Genomic DNA, 26,367 nt, shown 5'->3' on the forward strand with positions numbered 1-26,367 from the left:
TTCTCAGACTTGTTAGCGCCAGGTTGCCTTTTGGCGTCAGTTGTGCTGTACTTTGGTACAAATGGATAACATAACATATGGTTGGCAGCTCCTCTTCCACAATAAGCCACCACGAAAGACAGACTGCTGCTTCACCGCCACAATTCAATGCTGGTACCTGGCCACACGAACACACAGCTCACAAATAAACCACGTGTAATTAAGTAGTATGTTCTTTTTTTAATTTAGGTATTTAAAGGGACACTTGTTTTCACCGTTATCACCATAACTATAGGGTGGCCAGGAGTGGGTTATCTCCTGCTAGCAGTGAATCTGAGTGTGCAAGAGAATCTGGGATTGGGAAGCATTCAAATAGTCAGAATTGAGTAATACCCCAGCGGTGACTGATTAATCTATGCTGTAATGGGCAGACAAAACGTGATGTCTCTCCAACGGGAGCTCAGTGGCTGTGACAACAATGTACCCTGTAGCTCCTGAACTCTTAATGGGAGCTTTCACCCTTTCCGGACACTAACTGCCATCAGGGACCCAGACTGGAAACACAATTTCAAGCCACCCGAATATCCTCCCGCCCCCCACACCCTGGGCTTGGCTTTGCAGTGCTAGGTATAGCCAAGTCCAGAACCCCCTGGGAGTGTGTAAGGCCCAGCAGTTCCATACAGCATGTTGTCTGCGGCTGTGGACTGCAGTCCCCAGGCCCTTCTCTATCCTCGTCAATGGAACCATGTTACTCTACAGGGGTCCCAGCGCCTAAGGACGTCTATGGAAGAATAGTGACCCGGCCTCGCAGCTATGTTTTCATTAGACTGCTGGACATGCAGGCTTCAGGGGAGGGTGCTCTCTCTCCACCCCCTACAGAATAGTATGTTACAAGCATCCTGGTCTCTCCCCCAAGAGGCGCATTCCTTGCCACCGGCTGTCATTTCCACCCGTAACCCTTGAATGGTTTGTTTTGAACGTTTGAAGTGATTTCTTTGCTTAACAAAGGTACGTCCAAGCCAAGGACTTAGAAAAACAGAACAGAGCGGTACTGTGGCCACCTTGGACAATGCACAAAAAGTCTTCGTAGTCATGTAGAGTCCTCTGTGGACATTTATAGACTATAGTCAAAAAGCTGGGCTCACTGAAGTATAAGACGTGCTCAGCGTAGTCTTACACGTGACTATGGGCCTCATTCCGAGTACGGCGCTAACCAATGGCGCTATTAACGCCTTGGTTGACGCCGTACCCGGACCGGCAGCGCCTTGGTGGATGGCGGAATTACCGCCCCATTCCAAGGTTGGCGGGGCGGTAATTCCCCAATCCCCATTTACCCTTCCCCATTCCCATTCTTGCCCCATAGGGCATAATGGGAGTGGGGAAGGCGTTAATTACGCCACCGTAAATTACGGTGGCGTAATTAACATCAAGGTCCCTTAGCGCCATGGTTTTTAACACCTGCTAAAAGCAGGTGTTAAAACCTCCATGGCGCAAAGGGAACTCGGAGTATGGCGGTAAGGGATTACCGCCACCGCTCTCGTTAGCGGTGGCCGCTATCCCTTACCGCCATACTCGGAATGAGGCCCTATGACTCAGCCCTTCTGTCTTGCAGGGGCACGAGACTGACACGTGACTAACTTTGCATCCGGCAAGCTTCCTTGCAGGAGCACTAGTCAGCCTGGGGATGCGCTGAGCACAGCGAGGGCTGTAGCAGACGCTACCGTAGGCGAGACCCTCATCAGCTGCCCCTGGGGCCAAGTATCCCATCCCCCTCCAACTATAGGATCATGCTGGGGCCCAGGGGGTGGCCTTTCTCAGATTTAATGGAACCAAGGAACAGGAAGATGGGAGGGAGCAGGCAAGGTGCAAAAAGGGGGCGGGTGGGGAGATGGGGTGAGCTGGACCATCCCCTCTTTAGAGGTTATAAGCACGGGCAAGGGGGAGACAGTCTATAATTTTCTACACCGCAGGAAGAAGGAGGACCCTCTCGCCCACCCAAACGATAGGAACTGGAAATGATTAAGTGTTGAATGTATTAATCTGTGTTTGAATTTTACAGCAGGATTGTCGCAGTGGAGGTACAGGGTGCTGCAGGCTGGTAGGCCTGCTGATATCCACAATGGACTGGCAGTGTCCGAATTTGAAGGAAGCAGAGTCAGGGACGTCATTTCACCAAAATGCCAGGGGTAGCGGAAGTGACATCACACAACCCTTGACCCCCTGATGACATCACAGGAAGTGATGTCATTTGACCCCACCCCAAAGTGATATCGCGGGAAGCGATGGAACACGACCTTTCACCCGTTGACAGAACAGGATGTGGCATCACATAGCATTGTACACTACGAAAAATATAGTTACGATATCACTATAATGTGATGTACATTTCAAAACTGAATGGATCGCCATATGTATCGTTAAGATCAGTGTGTGTAGGGCCATATTACCAAAATACTGTGATTGCAAGCAGACACCCATGACTAAATGATAATTATGTGTTATTATATAGCACTTAAGCTTAAGCACTTTACATAGAAGAAATATACACCCAGTATCACCCAACCTGTGTTGGTACCCATTTATCGACCTCAGAAGGATGAAAGGCTGAGTTGAGGCGTTTGAGAACAGACTAAATCAGTGACTCACCCCCTGAAGTGTGCCGGAAATAAACCTTTAATGAGTCTAGCAATTATTGTATAGAATTCCAGAAAGACACATTTTTTGGCATTCCTATTCTTTCTTATTTAGGTTCAGTGCCGAAAGTGTTAGACTTGTGGCCCTCATGTTCTAAGGGGCCTGAACAAGAAAGCGCTAGCCACTCCAGAATTAAAGAACCACATGGTGCTGGCCACAGCCCAGGAGCTTGCATTGCACAAAAAAAAAGACAAAATATGTGTTTTTTTTTTTTAGAGGTCGCAGGGAAGACCACATAGGTCGCAAGAGAGACCTCAGATGTCGCACTTGCGACCTCTGGCGACCCCCAAATTACGTCCCTGAGCGGAGTACCTAACTCAGCAAGCCACGGGGAATGAGGGAGGGTATGCGTGGGTGATATGATATGATATGATTGTTTATTTATATAGCGCCTATACACAGAAGTGTTTCAAAGCGCTTCAAGGAGGGAGGGAACATAGGAAAAACAGTACATTCAGTAAAGTCCTTGAGCAATATAGAATGTGGGAAATAACTACCATAATAGGCCTGACGACATTTCTGATAGTGTAAGTGCCAAAAAACAAGTAGGGTAGGAGGGAATGGAGAAGGAGAACAAAGCAAGCAGTAACATTACTATGTCTGTCGACAATTTACGCAGTGCAAGAGGAATACAAGAGGAGGGTTGGGAGGGGAGGGCAGGGATAGAGGGGGAGAGTAGGAACAAGACAACTGCTGAGCCAAATTCATCAGATAAATTTAGAAGCAGGGGAGGGGGATGGAGAACAAAGGGTAAGAGGGGGGACAGACAAGCTACTATCATCGGTCGAGGAACAGATGATTGGAGTAAGTGCAAGGAGGGAAGACCTCGAGGAAGTGTTTAGGTCCCCAGAGGAGGGGGAGATGCAGGCAAGTGAGAGTAGGAAGTAGAGTGGGAAGTAGAAGAGGAAGGGTTTGAGGTGCAGAGGACAGGGTAGGCACCTCAAGAGCGTGCGTAGGGTCAGCGCAGAGCAGGGGTAGGAAGGTCACGAAGGTCCGGAGGCAGGGGCAAGAAGTGGACAAGCAAATTGCAATGTCAGGCCGTAACGGGACCAAGTCTCGACAGAGGCGGGCACGCTTAGGCATTTAAGGAATGAGAAGAGAGAGGGAGGAAGACGATCAGAGGGAGAGGGAATGGGGCAAGGGGCGAAAAGGGGGGTTGGGGAGAGAGGTGGAAGGGTCAGAGTAGGTGTACAAGGCACAAAGTCGGGAAAGGGGGAAGGGGACACATGTACGGAAAACCGGTGCAACCACTTAGGGAGTTGACAGAGGACTAGTGGTTGGGAACCAGGGGGGAGCAAAGGGGGAGGAGAGTCGGTGGGGGAACAACCCCCAGGGAGCGAGGGATAGGCAATGGGGTTATGGGAGGGGGGCAAGTGCAATGGGGAAGGCAGGAGGACAGAAACCTAATCGGGGAACAACAAGGGGGAAGTCACGAAAGCAACGGCGAGCGAGGAGTAGGCCAGGAGACCGGGTGGAAGGGGCAGAGGTCAAGGACCGACGGAGGAAGGGGGGAGGAGGCGAGACAGCGGCAGGACCCGGGGGGTGAGGAATAAGATAGGGACCTGAAATCGGGGGAGCCAGGGATAGGAAGGGGTTGGGGGAAGGGAAAGTTTAGAGCTTGCATGCCTGGCCAACGGGGAGTCAGGGGGGCAGGTGACAGGGGGGAAAAGGTTAACGATATTGCACCTGGGAAAGTAGTAGAAGTGGACCCAGCTGCAAAGGAAGGCCGGTCCGGAAGGGGGGAGTGTCAAAGTACAAGTTAAGAGTTAATAAAGTTTGAAAAGTGGTCAGTCTCTGCTCTGCACAAATAAAGTCTGCCCGCCATCACGTTGTAGTGCATGCTAACTTAAAGTGGTAAAGCACAGCGTCAGTTCTGCATGTCGGATGCTGCTTGTCATCAAGTTGAGGACATGCTAAATTATAAGGGCAAAGTAACTGCGTCAGTTCCGCTCAACGGATGCTGCTAGCCAACACGTGGGGAGTGTAAGGGTGTGCCGCTCAGAGCAGAATAACCTGAAGCTGTATTACTGAATTCAAGTAACGGAGCACCTGTAAGCTACCTCCTGCTTAATAAAGCAACTGCAGCCTATACATCCACAACTGAGTCATTGTATTATTTCGGGGGGATGGGGGGATTGGTGAAGGGCAGGGGAAAGGAAATGTGTGGAGGGCCGCAGAGTAAACAAAGTCGATGTGGAAATCAGGTCACCTAATGCAGGAACCGCGAAGGCGGTGTGGGGTGTGGCGGCTAAGTCATGTGAGATACTCCGCCCTTAGGCCTGGGTTGGTCTGATTTCTCTGGTGATGTCAATCGCAGGTAACTCCTGTGCAAAGTGTGTTACTCACCATACGCCACAGGTGTGAGCTTCAGCACCGTATGCAAGGGGCACTTGAGGTAGGGCAGCTCCTCTGAAAGGGAAAAGCAGAGGGTGATGAGGAGCGTGCCAGGCTTACCAAGCACTAGGCACCACTCTGAGCCTGTACCAAACCTTTCTATAGAGCTTGCACTATGAAGCCCCCACCCCATATAGCCTGTACAATGGCATCGTCCCCCCCAACACACATACACACTCTCAAACCCTGTATCGTGTACAACCCACAGAGCCCGCGCTGTCTACTCCTCATAGACCTTGCACCGTTCATACACAACTCATGTACACTTCTCTCCCACAAGTACTGTGCACGCTCCATAGAACCTACAGTTTGTGGACACATACACCCTGTAGTGTGCACCCCCAAGTCTGCACCGCACATCCCACACCCAGCTTACACTGAACACCCCAAGTCCCTGCACTGTCTACCCTTCCAGAAATATCGCTCTTTCCACACACCAGAGAGCCGCTCAGTGCACCCTGTGACTGCCCTTCGCGTCCTTAACACGGCCTGTACTGAGCACCCTTAATGAAGCTTACACATGCACCCCACCACGCCGTGGAGCCCCAACCCTGTACCCCATAGAGCCTTCAGTGTAAATGCCCCACAGCCGACACTCTGCATCAGCCACAGAGCCTGCACTGTGCATTTCCCATGCAGATCTCGCGCTGTGGGCCTCCCACAGACCTGCCAGGTGCCATTGCTGTTCGGTTTGGAATGGCAAAGGTCAAATATAATGTCTGTACAAAATGGAGCTTCTTTTGAGAAATTAATAACAAAGGTTTGCATCTGCTGACGTGCACTGATTGCTGTAACAGGGCAATGTTACATATGCCATATGGGCATGCGTTGATTATAGGAAGCAGCCATGTCCAATACGGCATGTGTTGGCTGCGGAACGAGCACGTGGTGTGGCAGCATGCACTGATTGCAGGAAACAAGCCTATTGGATGCTGACATACACTGATTATAGAAAGTGGCTGTGTTTGGTACAGGCATGCATTAGCTTAATAGAAAGCGGTGCAGTGGATTCCACGTGGTGTGGCACAAAATGGCTGCTGAGGCCCTCTGCAAAATGTAGGATGTTGCAGAGAACAATGTGAACTGGCTTTCAAGTGACCATTTGGCAGTACGGGTGCAGAGCAAGACATTTCGGCGCCGCTGGTTTGGCGCGGCCGATTGGGCGCAAACATTTCACCGCAGTATCCGGTTTGGCACGCACTCTTTAACTCGGCCGTTTAGGCGCAAGTTTATTTAAAAATGTATTGAAATTGTAATTAAACAAAAAGAATAAATATACAATGATGGCGTCGTGAACCCTGGACTGCGGGGTTGCGAGGCTGAACTGTTAACCGATTCCATCTGCAACATTTACTTATATAAACCGTAATGTATTCTGAATAAACCACGTTCATATGAGTAACTGGTGCATCTGGAACGATACCCTCTCCATAGCCTAGTGGTGCGAGCTCGTTGATATCGCAGCTCTGCAGGTCAGGGTTCAAGACAGCTTCTATGGTTGATTTTTTAAATTTAATTAATATACATGTTGTCCTGCGCCGAAACATGTTGGCGCCAAAACATCCCTGTGCCGACCTGGTCGCGCCAAACCGGCCCACGCCGAACTGGCTGTGGCAAAATGGAATGTACCGGTATAGGTGATCTAATGAAAAATGCCAAACAGGGAATCATTCGGCGCATCAGGTTGCTCGCTAAGGTTACTTTTTCCAGAACAATGTACCTCAAAAAAAAAATTCTAGGGGTCCGAAGCTTTGGAACGTGACCTGTAGCGTTATTAAAAAATCATAATAATCATAATAATAACTTTGCATAAATACCCAGGGGGCTTGGGCTGAGGTAGGGTGTAAGGTTGAAAGAGTCTCTGTCCGGTCGCCCAGATTCAGATTTTGATTTTGAACACGTGTGACAGTAACCAAATCAGGAGGCAGGTGCACCTTGCTAGTGAAATCGACGCGCAGTGCCTGCGCCCCTCTTACCCACGGGACACTAGAGTTTCATAAAACACAACACTGTGTAATTTCTCTGGCTCGATTCTCGCTCCTAGGTTGGTGCTCAGCATAACTCATTAAACACTATAGTGGATTATTATTCTAACCAGAAGAGCTGGGTGCCTTGATTTAACGAGCTCTGTAAAATGGTATGATATACATACATTTAGCTAGAACCGGTCAATTTAAATACAAAATGGTTCCATTTGCTTGGGATTGGCTGCAAAACACATGCATTTTCCACGAACCCCACTTTCCAGAGGACTTCTTTATATAGGATTATTTCTCCAGGCGGTGTTTGTGTCCTGAGGGTGACTGGAAGAAAATGCAGAGGAAGGGTCTCCCTGCCAGATAGCCGCTCAGACTCTCCAAACGCTTTCCTTGCATGCTGTCTCCTTTGCTGTGCTGTGCAGGCTTCCACAAAACTGCTCGAGCAGCATCATGGAAACAGTGAACTCGATCAGCACCAAAGGTCGGCTCAAAGATTGAATGAATGCACTTTGTGTCATCGGTTCAAGGACAGAGTGATGCTGTCCTGCTTAGAATGTAAATGCCTCCTTCTGATATGAAATCATAGGTTCCTCCACAGTTAGCACAGTGTTGCTGCTCACGGTTCTCAAAGGGACCGTTCAACAGACACCTCTTTCCAGGCGAGCGCTCCAAGAACCTTCAAGCTCCATGGATAAGCGTGCACCTGTGCTGTCCTGTCCTGCTGGAAGCCTACAGGCTCCTCTTCTTCTCCAGAACTGCACCGCTCCCTCTGTGCTCATGACCTCAAGGGGCCTGGCCTGGTTGCCGGCCTTAAGGCACTGCTGTCCCAAGTAGGAAATGGAACTGGCGGATGTCTATAGAGGAATCCCTATGGAACAAGTTATCAATGCAGCTAAGACTTGCTCCCTCCATCCTACACTTCAAGAAGGACCCACAGCTCCTACTTTTCAAAGAGCATCTCGAAAGTAGAGCGTAAAACTGCACTGCAATCAGTGGAAGGATTGTTTGAACACCAATCATCCTGCCCTGAGCCCAATATTATTTTTAGAATTTAATATTTAAATATTAGTACAGTTTTCCAGTGATCACAAAACCAGTGTTGTAACTAAGCCAACACGTGTTTCCACCATGCAGTCTTTTTCAGGGCAATACAGTATCCTGCAATTAGAGGATATTATTTAAGCTCTCCTTATTTCTCTGGTTTGGATGTTCCCAATGCACAATAGCTTTTGTGCTAAAATAAGCGTTTGCGAGTGTGGTTAAAGTTGAAGGAGTCAGGATGTCTTATTCTGTCTCCTACATTAGATACTGCTTGACGGTTAAGTGTCTGGTTGTATTAGTATCAGGATCTCCTGTGTGGTACATCATTCTTATTGTCCTTCCTAACCACCAAACGTTCCAATCTCATCATCTTTGAAATTTACTAGTTGGAATACCCGAGGCAATGCACATCTATGTCTCATCTTTCTCTGTCCTATCATATTGTAGCCCTTCAAGAAACCTGGCTACTCACTCCACCAGTATGGGATGGCTTCGATCTAACTCTACTCCCAGCTCTTCCCAACAAGGGTAGACCGTCTTCGGGCCTATTAGTTGCGGTCAACTCTCAGATGGGCCTTTCAGTCTCACCCTGGGCTTCAGTGCAGGCCCATATCCAATTGGTGAAGATTAGTCATCAAACGTTCACAATTGCGCTGGTCAACATCTACCGCAACCCCCTCGGACAAACTGATGAGACCTTCTTTGATGACATGGCTTCTATTCTTGATACAATCTTGATCACTCCTCACATCTCACACACAATTGTTTTGGGCGACATAAATCTTGACTGCTGGAACCAAGCTCGTTCAAATCAATCAACTTCTATGTGGTCCTCTTTCATGATGCGGCGCAACTTTCATATGGTCAACGGGGCGGTCCCAGGCGACGTCCCCCCTCGTTACACATGGCATCGAGGCGCTAGTTTGAGCATCATCGACTATATTTATGTCGATGCTTCCTTGTTCCAACACATAGACAGTCTCACCATCATGGATCTAACCTATAGTGACCACAACCTACTTTCTATGAGCATTCAGTGGTCCCTTTCCAACGAGGACAGCCACTATTTCTTGCCTGAACTCCTCACCAACCCTGCAAGATGTCGAGTGCGCTGGAATCTATCTTCTTTGTCATCTCTCAAGCATAGTATTGAATATCATGCCCAATCCTCACACCATATCCACTATTCTGAATTGTTGAGCCCGTTTGCCAATACTCTCTCCACATCGATAAAGTTAAATGCCAGACATCGACATTCTTTCGAGCTATCCATTCAATCAACAAAGGCCGACTATCGAAGAGCGCGGAAAACCAACATACGGTTGAATTCTCCTTCTTGTGGTCGTGACCTCTCCATCCTTAAAACCAGATATAAGAATTGGCTTAGAAGCAAGAGGGCTGTTCTCTTTCAACATGACAGTGAAGTCATGTTAAGAGCAATGAAGAACAGAAATTCTAGCTATATGTGGCAAATACTTCATGCTCAGACTTCCCATTCGCAGGGCTCGTTACAGATCAATGGAGTTTCCGACATGGCTTGGCTAACCCATTTCTCAGCGCTATATGCTGATGTAAAATTTTCTAACTACAAGTTCTATCCAAACTCTGCCATTCCTTGGAAAGTTGATTTTTCAATACCGGAAATTCAAGATCCAATCATGAAAGCCAGTTTGTCACGAGCTGCTGGCCCTGATGGCCTCTCTAACATAATGTTTAAGGCACACCCCTCTGAATGGGCCCATATCTTATACATTATATTCTGCAATATTTTGAAGCATCAGTTAATTCCACTCTCATGGAAGACTTCTTTAATCATTCCAATTTTCAAAAAGGGCGAACGTAGTCTACCATCCAATTACCGCCCTATTGCACTTCTTGATGCGCCGGGTAAACTCTTCTGTAGATTCATTCTTCGTGACTTCAACAAATGGACTACAAATTTTCATCTTCATTACCCTCAGCAATCAGGATTTGTTTCAGGTTTAGGCACCACCATTAATTTAATCTGTCTCAATGCACTTAAGGCACAATGTCACGCCACTAAACAACAATTTTTTTTCGTTTTAGTAGATTTGCATGCAGCGTTTGACTCTGTTAGCCGACTACTTCTTCTTACTAAACTCTCTCGTGACCAATGCCCATCCACTTTATTTGATATAATTTCTGCATTGCATACTGACACTTCCATACAAATTCGTCTTTCCTTAGATGGGCGATTATCCCCAAACATCCCTACAGCCCGTGGCCTTAAGCAAGGTTGCCTGCTGGCCTCGGCCGTTTTCAATTACTTCATTCAAGACATGAGACTTGCCTTTGAGAATATTATTTCAGACCCTCCTAAATTTAATAATCATCCAGTTAAAGCATTACTATATGCCGATGATTTGGTCCTCATTTCTAAAACTCATTCTGGTTTACAGACGCTCCTCAATGCATTTCATAATTACATCTTTTGCAATGAACTGAGAGTAAACATGACCAAAACTCAAATTTTAACATTTTGTCCAAGATTACATAAACCACTAACTCATTTGTGGCATATTAACCAGATTCCTTTAACTGTGGTTTCACATTACACCTATCTTGGAATGATCTTCGAGGGCAAGGCTCATGCTTCTGGTCATAGCTCACACTTGTCTGCCAAACTGAAAAATGCCATTTCTCAGGCTTCTTTCATAATGTCTAACTATGGTAAATTCTCAGTGATGCCGGCACTACAATTCTGGAAATTAAAAGTCACTCCCATTCTTCTTTATGGGCTTGAAACTACCAATGAAGACTTGGCACCGCTTCTCACCTTATCGGAAGCTAAATTCTGGAAACAGGTGTTACATCTTCCACAATGCACACCTTGTGCATGGATTCGGTATGAATTAGGTTTAGTCTCATTACAAGCCCTGCATAATTGGCGAGTGTGTGCCCTCTTTCTTAAGTGCCTTATCTCAACCACTTACATCTCTATCTTACAATTGTTATCCAAATACATGTTCTCGGTTAAACATGTTTTCATAAACACTTGGCTGACAAAGGTATACAATATTTTGGCTATTGCAGAGGTCTCAATTGATATTCTAGTCTCGAATTCGGAAAGAGCAAAACTTAAAATTTATCAAACAGATTGGCTTCTGACCAGAGACCTCTGCCTACAATACAAAGATGGAGATGGGTTGAGATTTCCTCACAAAAAAATCTGTACGGTGGCCCCATACTTGATTCTCTCACCCACCCCGCAATATCGCCTGGGAATTCTTTGTCTGAGATTTAACCTTTGGATTACTAATGATATTCAAGTTAGGCGCAAGCTTCTACCTCCAGCGGAGAATGAGTGTCGCTTTTGTTTGTCACCCGACACTCATGAAACTCTTGTTCATCTGATTACTCAATGTGTACCTCTCCGGGATAAAAGAGAAATTTATTTCTCAAAATTGTGCAAACATTTAGGTCTTTTAGACCCTGAAGACTGTTGGGCAGCAATTCTAAACTCATCATGTTCAGCTATACAAATAGCTACTGTCAATTTCTTGAATTCTTTGATGCTTGAACCGGCTGGTCACTAATCTAAGCTGCCCTCATATTATTGTGTGGATTGCAGAATGATGTATTTGACTTATATTATTTTAATTTTGTTGCTTTTTTTTAGTTTCTTTTTCTTTTTCTTATATTTTCTTGTAAAAAAAAATTCTTGGTATATCTTGTTATTAATGTATGATATTCGAAACTTTGTAAAGTGAATTGTTTTATATTTGAAAGGTTGATTAAATTCAACTAACCAAATAAAAAAAATAAAAAAAAATACACCAGGACGGATTCAGCGATTCTTGTTCAATCGGTGTCAGCGGTGTTCAGTCCACTCAACCCTATTTCTCCCTCTCTGGAGTCCCCCTCCTCTGCTCCCCGTACCCTACCGTGAACCCTACTTGTAATCTCTGGGTGTATCACCTTTGTATAGTGTTCTGTTGCTTCCAAGCTAGAGCTGCACTTCATAAAGCCCCCTCACTCTCACCACACATGGTCATGTGATCCTGGCTTTCTGGAGTTGTTGGCATGACTCCCAATCCATGAGGCCTCCTGCTGGCATAGAAAAGCCAAACCGCTGTCTCCTCTGCCGGTGTGAGATCTGCCTCCTTCATCCTTTATTTAAAGTCTAGCTGAACCCTGATTGTTGAATTCTCCTGAGCTCTTTGGAAGGCTGCGCCAGAAAAAGCGTAGTCGCATAGTAGCATGGCTGAAGCGTGCCCTCGACACTGAATCCCCGAAACGGGAGCCTGAGATTTGCTACCCTTTGAGATCCCTGCCTTCATGAGTCTATACCTCAACAATGCCCTCCTGCACTCTTGACTGCTACCCTGGGCTGCTCTGTGGCCTTAAGGCTGGAGCTCCAGAGGCAGTCACCCCCTTTAAAGGAGGGAGCTCAGATATTCCCTACCTCTAAAGTGGAAGCCTGGTTGCAGCCAGAGGACTTGGCCCTTACAAGAAAGACTTACAGATGCCATTCAACACATCACGTGTTCTAAGGGGAATCTCTGGTTTGTACCTCTTTTTGTTTTACTGTAGTTTGTGTGGTTTTTGGAAATACATGTCATTTCCTGCAGGAATACCTTTTATAGTCAGTATGTGTCTACAGGCCCCTTGTTTTAGCTCATGGCTCCTGCATGCTTTTATAGTCAGTATGTGTCTACGCGCCTCTTGTTTTAGCTCATGGCTCCTGCATGCTTTTATAGTCAGTATGTGTCTACGCGCCTCTTGTTTTAGCTCATGGCTCCTTCATGCTTTTATAGTCAGTATGTGTCTACGCGCCTCTTGTTTTAGCTCATGGCTCCTGCATGCTGTTTTAGAGGTGAACCTGGCAGCTCTGCCTCGACAATCATTGGCGAAAAAGGTTGATTCAAGGGCTTGCCTGGGCTGTAGATTAAGGGCAATGTTGCTGGCGTGTTGGATAACACGTTCGAAGGTGCCCCCCTTAAATACTGAGGGGCACCTCTGCAATGCAGCCATTTCAGGAGTGTTCATGTATCCTCTGTGATACACACATTGCATGAAGTGGGCATCTAGGATTCAAGCATGCACTGGTCGCAGGAAGCGGGCATGCTTGCTATGGGCGTGCATTGGTTGTAGCGGTGGTGGTGTTGTGTGCGCGTACGCTCTGATTGCATAGCGGGGGTGGTGCTGGGTACAGGCATGCAATGGATTCAGGAACACAGTAGATGCACTGCCTAGGTATGTGTTGGCTACCGGAAGTGGGAGAGGTAGTGTGCAGGCATGCTGCGGCTCCAGCAAGCGGGAGATGTTGCGCAGGGCCATGCAGAGATTGCATGAAAGAAGTGGTGCAGGGCACGATACCTGCACTTTTATCCAGGAAGTAGGCGAGGAGGCAGCGCATTACGGCCTGGTGGCAGATAACCAGCACATTCTCTTGCCGCTCCAGCTCCATGATGACCGGCTCGAGGCGCTGGACGAGGTCCTCATAAGACTACCCAAAGGAGAAGGAAACAAAAATAGCACTGTTATGCATAGCATCAGTGCACACATGTTAGAGCAGGGGTCTGCAACCTTTCGCTCTCCAGATGTTTTGGACTACAATTCCCCTGATTCTCTGCCATTGACTTTGATGGTGGGGAATGATGGGAGTTGTAGTGAAAAACATCTGGAGAGCCAAAGGTTGCAGACCCCTGTGTTAGAGGGGACCTGCAGCATCTCTCCCTCTTCCTCTCCCCATATGCTCACCTCGCCCTTAGGGTACCGATAGCGGTATTTGTCCTGGTCGCGCAGGGCAAATTCCTCTGGGTGGTACTCCTGGATCTCCTCGTAGGACATCTCCTCGCAAACTCCCTGAAGACAAGAACAGAACGCAATTAAGAGTGTTTATTAATGTTATACACATGCAATGGTAGAATAAAGCTATTGTGGACCTTTAAACCTTTCACTCGGAAGATGGGCCACAGAGTACACATTTTAGGGGGTATTATCTCAAACCCTGGGGTCTTAAAGTAACATGGCATATCCGGTTTTTTCATTAATCTGAACTGTTTGCTGACTGGTTGGGCACAAGTAATGTTTGCTGGGGCCTGCACTACCCCATTTGTACACTCATGCACCCACCTGACAAGCCAGGAGAGCATTAGTGGTGAAACTGGACACTGCCGACCAGGATCACACTATGCGTCAGAGGCAAGGCTGGTAATGTGCTTGTCTTCCATAGACTGTAGCTCATGAGTGCTGGTGGGGGCAACATCCTTCTTGGCTACAGTGTGCTTTTCTTTGAGTCTTTGAGAACAGCAAAAGGGATTCTGAGGAACTTCAGGCGGGAAACACTCTGGGAACGAGGGGCAGCCATTTACTAATCTATTTCAAGTGATCCTGAACATGGCAGCCCGGTACCTGCGGCCCTGGGCACTTTGCCGCGTCCTCTTTCGAATAAACGGACCCAAACTAAAAAAGCAGCCCAAGAATCTTACTCCAATATCCACCTCCCGCTCCAGTCCCATAACTCATAGGAGTGCAAGGGCTAAGCGTGACTGTATACCCCAATGGTGAATGCCCCACTTAACAGCTGGAAGGCGCTCTACCCGCCTTTACATGTGCTCGGGCAAGCCGAAGTACTTTGTGGGCAAAGGTGTATTCATCTCCAGGCACCCCCATCCTTTAAATGATGGATGTCACCCCCAAGTCTATTGAATACACATAGCTATGAACATGTATGGTATGGAACAGCCACTCAATTCCCAGATGGACGCATTCGTCACTCTGCTGCTTTGGTTTTCCCAAATGTTTGTACTTGCCATTGCATTGCAACTGTTCCATTTCCGCACACATTGTTGACAAGCTCCAACCAGGTCAAACCTTCTTTTTTCTGGCAACGCCGTAATTTAAATGCCACTGCCTGTAGATTTGGGAATTATTCTGCACTTTTAAAACCATTTCTGGAAATTACAAGTGACTGTTTTGTCAGGAGAATTTCCTTTCCAGAGCTTCCAGCTGTGCCTTGATTCCAAGGTGGAAATCCCTGTTTAAGGGATTGAGGGGAGGGTTCCATGTGTCAAAATCGTGGAAAAAATAGCCGTGTACACAAAAAATCGCAGTAAAATGGCTGTGGTTTTGCCACCGCAATCCATGTAGTGGATGCAGGGAAACCCCTGCAACCCCTGGGCACATTATATCATTTAAGGGGATCGGGGGACACCCCGGCAACCCCCGCTGCCCTTAAATGGCAGAATGGGGTACACCTTTAGCCTGTCAAACCACAGCTTTTTTTCTGCGATTTTTTTGTGCAGATGACTCTTTTGCCACAATTTTATTACTGCATACCGAGGGGAGATCTGTGGCGCGTAGAACGCCATGCCTCATGTCTTATTCCCACATTATAGTGGATCCTCATTGGGGTGTAAGTCGGAAGTCCAGGATTGGGCAGGGTTTCAGCTAGTTCTCTTCAGTTATGGTCTGGGGCTTGTTTGGCGCCAATTTCACTGGCTTCAGGACTTGCCATGTTCAAGGAAGCGTGGGGGGGAGGGGGAGGCATCTCACCGCATCAATCTCATTCAGTGCCTTCCACTGCTCGTATGGCACCCCCAGTGCCTCCGCCGTCTGTATGGTGCGCCGCATGTGGCTCGTCCACACCTTGAGGTCTGGAATCTTCTGGGAGCTGATGAAAGCGCCGAGCGAGCTGGCAAACTGTGGGGGAAGAGAGAGAGAGAGCGCTGGTGAGAGCAGGAAACCACTGTAACCAGGGCAGTGTCTAGCCAACTGGGTGGCCAGGGCGAAACACTAGAATGCGCCCCCCAACCTCTGACTGGCACACGTCACTCCCAAACCTCACCTCTGTGTTGTGTGACAAAACTCCTCCTCAATATCAATAAATACTTGCTATATAAATGAAGCTGGTTTCATTACATTGTAATTCAAGTACTTTACAGAAGGAATCTAATGTGAAAACACAGCTGTTGCTTCCCAAGTAAATGGTTTTTCTGTCACTTGCTCTTAGGGAAGGCCTTGCTTGAATGCAGCTTCAAACTGTCCCTACTGGCACACTGCGGTGTGACCAGCCTGCCGCGTTGTGAGGGCTCACTGACCCTGTGCTACAGGCGTTCTGTTCGTACCACCTCACTTGTATTTCACAAGGGGCAATACTAGACTAACCGTATGAATTATTTTCTGATAGAAGGTTATGATTCCAAGGTGGACAGTCCGGTACATTCTTATTGTACTCTTTCAAAATACCTCTGAGAGTGGGGCAGGGGACAAATAGCACCAATGAGGGTTCCTGTATGCTGTACATTAAATCACAGAGCATTTCAGGACTAGAACAGTGATCAGAGATCTCTATTGCCTAAACAAGTCTGTGATAAAAGGATTGTAATTATGAATCCCTAAATACATAACAGATGCCTGGCTTGGTGCTCACATCACAGTTCACAACACTCACCCCAACATAAACATGTTTGTAACCATGAACCACACATACTCATTAAGACATGCTATGTTTTTATTCTTTTCATTTCTATTGATAGTGAAATTAGTTTTAAACGTGTGGCCTTCTTTTGTCCTTAGACCTCGCACCGTGTTGGCTAGGTTTGCCGGCCGTTTGTTTTCACCACATTCCCCCCCCCACCCCCCCACAACCCCCCTGTCTTCTACTGGATATTTGTAATTTGCATTTGAGCTGCTCACTTGCATGATGGGAGAGGAGGGCGGGCAAGAAGAGCTCCAGTCCTGTTCAGTTTCCCACTGTCAGGGGCACAACTGAATAACTGCTGTCTATCAAGGCAGGCCACTGCCTTATATTTCCCCAGCAACGCCAGAGGCCAGACTGGTTTGGTCTGCAGGTGTTAGATTTTGGGGGCCAGCCCCAGACCAGCCAGCGTTGCTGCACTACCCACCCCCTACCCCTTTTTGAGTGTATATCCCCCATTAGCATGTCATGGCTGCATCCCTTTTATCTCCTGGTGGACGGGGCACCCGGGGGCAGTGTCCCTTGTGCGGGCGAAAAGGTGCTAACAGCCCTTTTGTCCAAAGCTCAATGCGCAAGCGCCTACCAGGTACCGAAGTTACGCTGCCTGTCGCCCTTGATTATCCGCCTTGGACCACGACCTTCATGGCTTCGTGGCCATTGCGGGTCAAAGGACAATCTTTTCTGCAGCAAGCTCAGAGACAGCTTTCTGGGCGGGCCCCTTCCTGCGCCCACCCCTTGAGCTATTCAGCTCTGCCCTTCAGCCTCAGCCCGGGCCAAGAAGCGGCTTTGTATGTAATCCCCTATAGGCATGCATGCCTATAGGACAGATGACCTCTGCTAGGGAGCCCACCTTTAGCCATGTAGTACAGGCTGCCGTCCATCAGAAAGTTGTCACTCACAAGCTTACACGCAGATCATCCCTTCCTGCTTCCGCGTGTCTGTTCACTTCACTTTTAAGGGGACGTTTATTCGGCCCCAGCAGTGGCGCAACACCATTGAGCTTTTCGAGCTTCAGCCGCACCCCTTCCCTTCCCGTCCCCCAATCGACATTTTGGTGTATGTTGACTCGACCTGGCTGACCTACAGACCCATGGCCGGACAGAACAGGACACAGATGCTAAACGGCACCTGGGCTTCGTTAACAAAGGCCCAGCAAATGCTAAGTTAAAGCATTTCACTGTTAGCACCTGCATTCATATACATATCTTTTAAGGCAATTGACATCGTGATGTGGGGTTAGTACTTGCGTGTCAGGGGAGTGATTGGAAGTGTAGAGAGGGGACAGGAGACAGCTCATTCCCAATGTAGTCATTAAGTGGGTGCTTTCAGACTTAAAGGAGAGAGTTAACTGCTTGTAACATTGAAGCTGCAATGGAATAGTCATTAGAATGCGTAAAGTTAGATGCCCCCCACAAATAAGGTTGCCCCTCCCCCTCCATCTGTTAGTTAGCACCTCCCCCAACATTTGAAGGGTTAGCCCCCCAACCCTGAAATGTAGGTTTTGTTGCCCCTGTGCTGCAGCACCTGCTTTTTTTTCTGTCAGGGCCAGACTGTGACTTTTCACTGGTTGTCACTGCTGCTCTTTCTCTGCCCCTGCCCTCTCAGGATCCAATCCCATGAGCTGCCTGAGGTTATTACTACAATGCACGTGCTCGGGGACAACCTCATGACACAGGGTAATGCCATACAGGGGATGACCACTGGATGAAACTGCTGCATGCATGCATGCATTCTGCAGCCTGCACAGTTTCTGCCAATGCCAATGCCAATGATATGCTCTGAAAGTTGGGTGTCCACTCTGAGAGGACACCATCCTCAGGGAGATTTTACAAAGGCCCTCTTGCCAGGGCTTAAGAAGATTGATATGACATTATAACGTGTCTGTACACAAGTATTTCTAGGCGCGACAAGACAAAGACGAGGAAACAGAGGGAGGACAAAACAACGATCTTACTAGGCTATTTGTCATTCATATTGCGCGGGGAAGGGGAAGGGGAAGGGGAAAAGTGCAAAGGGGGGTGTGGAGAAGTGCAGGTAATCAAAAGTGCAGCCAGCGGGTGGCTCAGTGCAGGTAATCAGAAAGTGCAGCCAACGGGTGGCTCATAAGTACAGAGAGAGGGGACTGTAGTACAGATACAGACCACAAGTGCTGGGGGAGCCAAGAGGCAGTGCAAGGTGCAACTGGACACGCAGGGACCTGAGCCCAAGTTCAGAGGGTGGCCCGGTGACCAGTGCATGTAACAGATCAGCAGGGGAGAGGAAGAGAGAAAGCACAAGCGAAGAGGAAGGTCTTGACTTGCTTCCGGAACCGGAGTTGGTTCTGCTCAAGTTCTAGAGGGAGGCCCTGGTCAAAGAGAGAGATCTGCCCCCAACTATCTGCTTGGAAAAGGAACTGACCCTCAGAGAGTTGGAGGTGGATGAACGGAGAGCTCGAGATGGGAGATATTTAGGAAGAGAGAGTTGGAGGTAGTGTGGTTCCAGGCCCCAGAAAGCCTTGTGGACAATGCAGAGGGGCTTGGACCTGATCATTGCCACCACTGGGAGCCAATGAAGAGATTTCTGAGTTGTAGAGATACAATCCTTAGGCTTGAGGCCAAAGACAAGTCTTGCAGTCCTTTTCTGGGTGAGTTGTAGAGGACAGAGAGTAGAGGCAGGAGGATTTAGAAAGAGGCTGTTGCAGTAGTCCAGCCTTGGAAGGGTCAGAGCTCTGGAGACAGTAGGGTTCTGGGGGAAAGTGAGGAAAGGCAGAATACCTCTGAGGGGGTGCAGCTGATAGTTTGACTTCTTATAGATGTCGGAGATGTGAGGAGAGAAGGAGAGAGTGGAGTCGAAGATGACCCCTAGGTTCTTAGCCTCACAGGTAGGAGCAGAACAAGGGCACAGATGGGCAGCCAGAGAGAGAGAGGAAACGAGGGAGCTGGTGTTCCGATGAGGAGGATCTCTGTCTTACAGACAGTCTGGAATGAGAGAAGGAGTAGAGGCGGCCAAGGGGAGCCTGAAAGAGAGCGGGGTGTCAACTGCACAACACTGAAAGTTGGAGCAGCGATGCAGTGGGCAAGAAGTGCCAGGTATTGGTTAAACAGCCAGGGAGAAAGGTTAGACCTCTGGGGAACACCACAGGTAGAGAGACAGATAGAAGAGAGGAAGGACCCCAGCTGGACCTGAGAGGGTCGGTTAGTGAGAAAGGAGGTCAGCCAGGCAGTGATACCCAGGTTATCATTGAGGCGATTGAGCAGGATGGCATGGTTGACCGTGTCAAAGACAGAAGAAAGAACGAGGATAATGAAGACTGAAGGAAGGTTAGAATCAAGGTTAGAGAGCAGGACTTCACGGATATTCAGGAGAGTAGTTTCCATGCTTCTGGCCGCTCTGAGGCGAGGCTGATGGTCATGAAGACAACCAACAGATTTAGTGTGAAGGTTAAGCTGGGAGATGGCCAGCTTTTCCAAGAGTTTGCCCAGGAAAGGAATGCTAGAGATCGGGCGATAGTTAGCCAGAGAGGAAGGATCGGCAGAGGGCTTCTTTAAAAGGGGGTGCACAAGGGGGGAAGGGAAGGTTCCAGTGGCAAAAGAGTGATTGCAGAAATCGGCCAAGGCTGGAGCAAGGGTGTCGATGTGGTCCTTGATGGTTCTGAAAGAACATGGAAGAACCTGTTTTGACAAGACCTTTATAGATCGGACTAGTCTAGAAATGTCGTCAGGGGTGAACAAGGGAAAGGAAGAGAAGGGAGGGGGAGAGGTGGCCCCAGGAAGGCCAGGAGTGGAGGAGGAGGTAGAAGAGGAAGAGAAGGTGGACAGTATGTCCTGAGTTTTAGTGATGAAATGAGTAGCCAAGGCCGCACAAAGGGCATGGGAGGGAACAGGAGAGTTAGATACTGCAGCAGCTCGTTGCAGATTTTGAAGAGTTCGGCCAAGTTGTTAGATGCCAGAGAGACGTGGGCTTGGATGTGAGCTTTCTTCTTAGCGACGACAGAGAGTTTGTACTGCCTTTGGGGCAGGCGGCAGGCCAGTTTGTCCGAGGGTGCACCTGTTGCCCTCCACTTCCTCTCCGCCACCCTGCACTTGCGTTTAAGGGTGACAAGGTCGGATTCGTACCAAGAGTGGCACTTGGATTTGGGCTTCAAGCGGATCCTCATTACAGGGGTAGGTACATCAAGAGTGTCAGAGATAGAAAGATGCAAGTTGGAAAGGGGTGTGTCAGGGTGTGAGTCAACCAATGGTGCAGGAGGATGAGATAAAGTAGAAGCAAAACCCTCCACGGACATGCGTTTTATGGGTCGGATGACAGAGAAGGTAGGTGGCAGTGCTTGAGTCGGCTTGGCCTGAGGGGTAGAGAGAGAGATGGGAGGAAAGGAGAAAGTGATCACTCCAGGAGAGAGAAGTGGGGAGAGGGTTGGAGAGGTGGAGGTTTGAGGAGATCAGAATATCCAGAGTGTGCCCTGCAGAGTGAGTCGGGCCAGAGGGGAGAATAGAGAGAGAGAGAGAGAGAGAGAGAGTGTCGCAGAGGTTGCGAAAGAGTCCTGCAGAAGGACAAGAAGCATCCAAGTGGATGTTAAGGTCTCAGAAGAGGAGAAGTTGAGAGGTAGATGAGAGGAGGGAGTAAGAGAGGTCCACCCACTCAGAGAAAGGAGGCGACCTGGCAGGGTGGCTGGTAGATAGTGGCCACAGTGAGAGAAAGGCCAGGAGATAGAGAGAGCCTGCAGACCAGGCATTCAAAGGAGGAGTAGTCCTGAATAGGAATGATAGAAGCAGGGATCCACCACTACGGGAAGATCAAGGATACACCCCCACAGGGATGATTGGTTCTGGGCATGGAGAGGATCTTGTAGCCATCAGGAAGGAGAGTGTCAAAGCTTGTGACAGAACTGGCCATGAACCACATCTCGGTCAGACCGAGATGATACAGATCGAGTTCTTGCATGAGACGGCAGATGTCGGAGGAGTGTTTGACAGCTGAGCGAGAGTTGAGAGTAGCAATGTGGAGAAGGGGACCTCTTTGAAGGACTTCCGTGGAGGAGTACAGGTCAGAGATATGCCCTGCGGAAGTGTTGAAGGCGCCCGAGGATGGGAAGAGGAGGAAGGAGAAGAGCGCAAGGTAGCCAAGGAGGAGGAGGTGGGTGCCAGAGGGGTGGCAGAGGAAGGAGGCAACAGGGTGACCAGAGAAGCAGCAGAGGCAGCCGTAGAGGTGGCAGAGGAGGGAAAGAAGGGACAGCAAGAGAAGAAAGGAAGTTGATAAGGCGCGGGGATCGTCTATCAAAAGGAGGATGTTGGCCTGAGTGCCTTGGACCAAGACAGTGCCGTTTAGGTAAACATTAATGATGGTCTTGGAGGAGTGGAAGCGGGCCAAGAGGGCCGCCCATCAGGTGCCACCATTAATGGGTGAAGAAGAAAAAGGAGAGAGAACAGAGACCATATGGGGGGGTCCATAGGCGTGGAGAGGGAACAACAAAGAGGATGTCAGTAAGGTTTTGTGTGGAGGAAGCACTGGTGTAGGTATCAGCGATAGGGAGGCCTGGGTTGGAGACTAAGATATCCCTTTTGAACTTCTTCCTACCAGATGTAGTGAGAAGGATGGGGTAGTCAATAGAAAAGCAGTTAGAGAAGATAGGAGAGACAGAGAGCACCATAGAGGGAGCGGGGGCAGAGTGGGGGGAAGGGAGAGTGGAGTGGGTGAGCAAGGGAGCAGGCAGAATGGGGGTGGGAAACACTAGTACAGGGGGACACAGAAGGAGGAGGGGCACACAGCGGATAGAACAATGACCGAAACTCAGATGCACTATATCGACAAAGTCAGTTGCTGACAGAAGTTAGAAGTAAAGAATGGACACAGTAGGGATGCAGGCAATACTATGTAGCAAAGAACCAAGGAGAAACAAAAACGCCAAAAAACAGAACAATCGACCAGGGAACCTAGAAGAAAGAATAAACACAGCAGGGATGCAGGCAGTACGATGTAAGCAAACAACCATGCATAGCAAACGCCAGAAAACAGAACAAACTACCAAGGGAACCTAAAGGAAAAGAATGATCACAGCATAAATGCAGGCAATGCAATATAGCCAACAAACATGGAAAACAAAATCACAGAAAAGTACACAATAGGTCAGGGCAAGGGGGGCTAGGAAATGGGGAGGAGAGGGCCCAAAGGGGATGCAGAGGGCGCGCGGCCGAGTGGAGAAGACCGGCTTAGAGTTGCGAGGGAGTGCACGCAGCCTAAGATGCGAGTGTGCGCACGCAATCTAGAATTGCAAGGGAACACATGCGGCCTAGGATGCGAGGGAGCGCATGCAATCAAGGATTGCGAGGGAACGCACGCGGCCTAGGATGCGCGGGAGCGCACACAATCTAGGATTGCAAGGGAACGCATGCAGCCGAGGGAGTGCATGCAATCAAGGATTGCAAGGGAACACACCGGCCTAAGATGCGAGTTCTAGGATTGCGAGAGAATGAAGGATTATCCTGTTAGTGGCAGGCAGAGCGTCCCTTATATTTCTGACCCTGCCGGCAGGAGCTGTGGCGGAGCAGTACAGGCTTCACTCTTAGGAGGGGAGGCGGTTGGTAGTAGAGTTTATAAACAAAAATACACAACACAGCCCTGTGGCTCTCCACCATTTCAACAGACACAGCACAAAGGCCAGGATCAATGAAATTACACACATGACTGCGACAGCCTTGTACGGGCAGGTTGCGGGTCGTGATCTTGTTAAGTGACAAAAAACCCACTTACAAAATACATGTAAGCATTGATAGGGAAAACAAACTGTATTGCCTTTTGTCCTGTCTAGCCAATACAACAGCACAATCCAAAATAGAATCATTAAGGTTTAGGTCGAGGCTACGTGCTTCGAAAAGCCCATCTTGATCCATTTGAAAGTACCCGATGTATTCATAATGGAAACGCACTTGTATTGACCTTTTAAGATCTCAGCAGAACAATATACTATCCTTAAAAAGGTGTCTCATTGGTAGCACCTATACGATCACTCTATATGTGCATACATGAAGTACATGTAGTCTGCGTGTAAAGTCTATGAACTGAGGCATTTGGCTTATCCTTATATTGACTCCTTCAGATTAGGACCTGTGCTGCCCCCTAACATTTCCTGCAGAGAGCAGCTTTTCTGTGGGGATCATCAGGAGGCCGAGATGCTGGCAGGACTGGGGTCGAGCTGGTCACGTCATGTAGCTCGACACACGATCAACTATATTCAAGCTGTTACTCTGTGGCACCCGCCTTGCTTGGCATCGCCATATTTCTCAGTAGGACGTACCACCCCTGCCACTTCTCATTTACCACCTGATGGACTTCTGAAGATTCTGTGCGCCCACCCTCCAACCCCATGCATTATTTCAAGCTGCAGTGAAAGAGCCTATAGCTTGAGCACCCTGCCATAGTGGTGCCACATGCCTGCATTAAATGAGCGGACCTGTACTGCCACCGGCATCTTCCCCCAGGGTCAGAAGGTGCTGATAAGCAGAAGACCATATGGACTTATAAAGATATACAGCCAATCCCCCCGTGGACCAGAATCACACAGGGGCTTATGGAGTGGGCAGAAAAGGGGTCACCACCAGCTTGCCAGTGGACAATGGGATTCATCAAGTGTTTGGATCCAGTAACGTGCAAATGTAAAAACTCCTGCTCTTCTAGTCTTAAGACACTGTCATTGCAACTCAGCCCTGACCTACCGAACATGTTATTACAGTCTAAGAGCCCTCACATCCTCGTCAATGCACCTCAATCGTGACCTTCAGAAAATCCTGTTCTTCCACTCTTAGGACCATTGCATTCCTGTCAATGCACCTCAATTGTGACCTTCACAAAATCCTGTTCTTCGAGTCTTAGGACCCTCGTCTCCTTGTCAATGCACCTCAATTGTGACCTTCACAAACCCCTGTTCTTCCAGTCTTAGACCCCTTACATCCCCGTCAATGCACCTCATTCGTGACATTCACAAACCCTGTTCTTTCCAGTCTTAGGCCCCTTACATCCCCATTAATGCACCTCATTTGTGACATTCACAAACCCCGTTTTTTCCAGTCTTAGGCCCCTTACATCCCCATTAATGCACCTCATTTGTGACCTTCACAAACCCCGTTTTTTCCAGTCTTAGGCCCCTTACATCCCCATCAATGCACCTCATTCGTGACCTTCACAAACCCCGTTTTTTCAGTCTTAGGTCCCTCACATCCCCGTCAATGCACCTCATTCGTGACCTTCACAAACCCCTGTTTTTCCAGTTTTAGGCCCCTTACATCCCCGTCAATCCACCTCATTCGTGACCTTCAGAAACTCCTATTCTTATATTCTTAGGACCGTGTCAATGTACCACCCTCAGCCCTGACCTGCAGAACCCTTGTTATTTTTGCATTAGGAGCAAGGCGCAGCTAAGCAAGCACCGAATCCACCAAGCACAAGATGCAATTTAGCTTAGAGTGTGCAATATACAAGAACACTAACCTGGTAACTGAATGCACACACTCTTACAAGGTCATTTTTATAAGAAATCTAAATTACATGCATGGGACTGCCAACGTCAGCACATATGTGCTGTTGTGTCCCCTGCATGCAGTTTTAAAGGCGCGCACCCAGAAAGTCCCCAGAAGTCCCGCTTTGCCGCGGGAGACTCTGCTTCATTGCCGCTTTGAAAAACCTTTGGGAAGCACTACGACATCCAGAAGGTGATTACCTTTGTTGACATTTTCATCTGCACATTCAGTGCCAACAAACTTTCTAATACGACGTCTCCTTCTTCATATAGGCTCTGCAGTTCAGAATCAGAGGCGGACCTATTTAAGAGAAGCTGCGCGCGCACCGCGCGCGCACACCCAGCAAGTCCCCAAAAGTCCCGCTTTGCCGCTTCGCCGAGGCACCGTGGGGCCCGTGGGTACTTGCTTGGTTATTATTAATTTTTTAAAATTAATTGCAGAATGTTTCCCACACTCAGAACCGGTATGCCCAAGGGTTTATTGATCGATTTTGGGGTAACCACACTGAAGGACTCACAGAAACTGCTTGCAAATTCTACTTCAACCCCAAAAACCTTGCGCTTTAAGCGCACTGTCAATCTTACCCTGAAGAAACCGAGCTCTCCAGACATACGTAAGTTTTGTAAAGAAACTCAACCTTGTACTCTTGAGGCCTCTGCAGTTGAGTGTCATAGCTAGCGTCTGACGCTATTTCTCGTGAGGCACTATTGAAAAAAATGAACATTTTGTCCCGTCAAGCCCTTGCACATCCTATGAGTCCTCCGTCCATCCCACAAGCCCAAATCGCTACAGTTACGGTCCATGACTTGCATTTCCCTCTTGGCGCCTCGGCGGCCAAATGTCAGGTTGATCAGAATGCTGTTACTGATTGTAGCATTCTTGAAAACGTGCCTCCCACTGCCGAGCTTCTCCATAATCTTTCGCCCACAGCGCCACATACATCAGACGCTGCAATAATTGATCTCAATCCGTCCAATTCTGCATTTTCTCCCCAACTCTTGTCTGACAATCTATCCAAATCTCCTATCATGTTCTCGACCTGTGGCTCTTCCATTTCAAAGATTTCCTTTTGTGCCCCCACTCCTCGAAGAACAGGAGTCCCTACTGAAATCGCCAATGCCGTTCTGAGCACATCGCCTGCCATCAGTTGTATTCAACTCTCACCTCCAGAATGTTTGTGTAAAAAGCAAACCCTTCAAATTGTACCCCCTCTAGCGAACCACACTAAATGCAATTCGGCTCTCTCACAGTTTGCCCTAAATGCTCTCCATGTCACTCTTACAACTTTAACCAAGTTGTATGACACTTTGGAAGCAAAGTTGCAAACCCACAGGGTGCTGCTGGA

The 26,367-nt window shown here is 48.4% G+C and overlaps 1 protein-coding gene across 4 annotated transcripts in view; it reads right to left on the bottom strand.

The window, feature by feature from the left end:
• Positions 1 to 26,367, bottom strand: part of PFKFB1 (6-phosphofructo-2-kinase/fructose-2,6-biphosphatase 1) — a 302,863-nt gene that overhangs the window by 49,261 nt on the left and 227,235 nt on the right. For all 4 annotated transcript variants that reach the window (XM_069645334.1, XM_069645332.1, XM_069645331.1 and 1 more), the window contains exons 9-12: positions 15,609 to 15,755; positions 13,812 to 13,916; positions 13,428 to 13,557; positions 5,020 to 5,082 (exon numbers count right to left, since the gene is read on the bottom strand). In XM_069645334.1, coding sequence (XP_069501435.1) covers positions 5,020 to 5,082; positions 13,428 to 13,557; positions 13,812 to 13,916; positions 15,609 to 15,755 — 445 coding nt within the window. The remainder of the gene's footprint in view (positions 1 to 5,019; positions 5,083 to 13,427; positions 13,558 to 13,811; positions 13,917 to 15,608; positions 15,756 to 26,367) is intronic.

This window comes from Ambystoma mexicanum, chromosome 2p, assembly GCF_040938575.1.
Source record: "Ambystoma mexicanum isolate Mex_15411 chromosome 2p, UKY_AmexF1_1, whole genome shotgun sequence".
In the NCBI taxonomy this organism is placed as follows: domain Eukaryota; kingdom Metazoa; phylum Chordata; class Amphibia; order Caudata; family Ambystomatidae; genus Ambystoma; species Ambystoma mexicanum.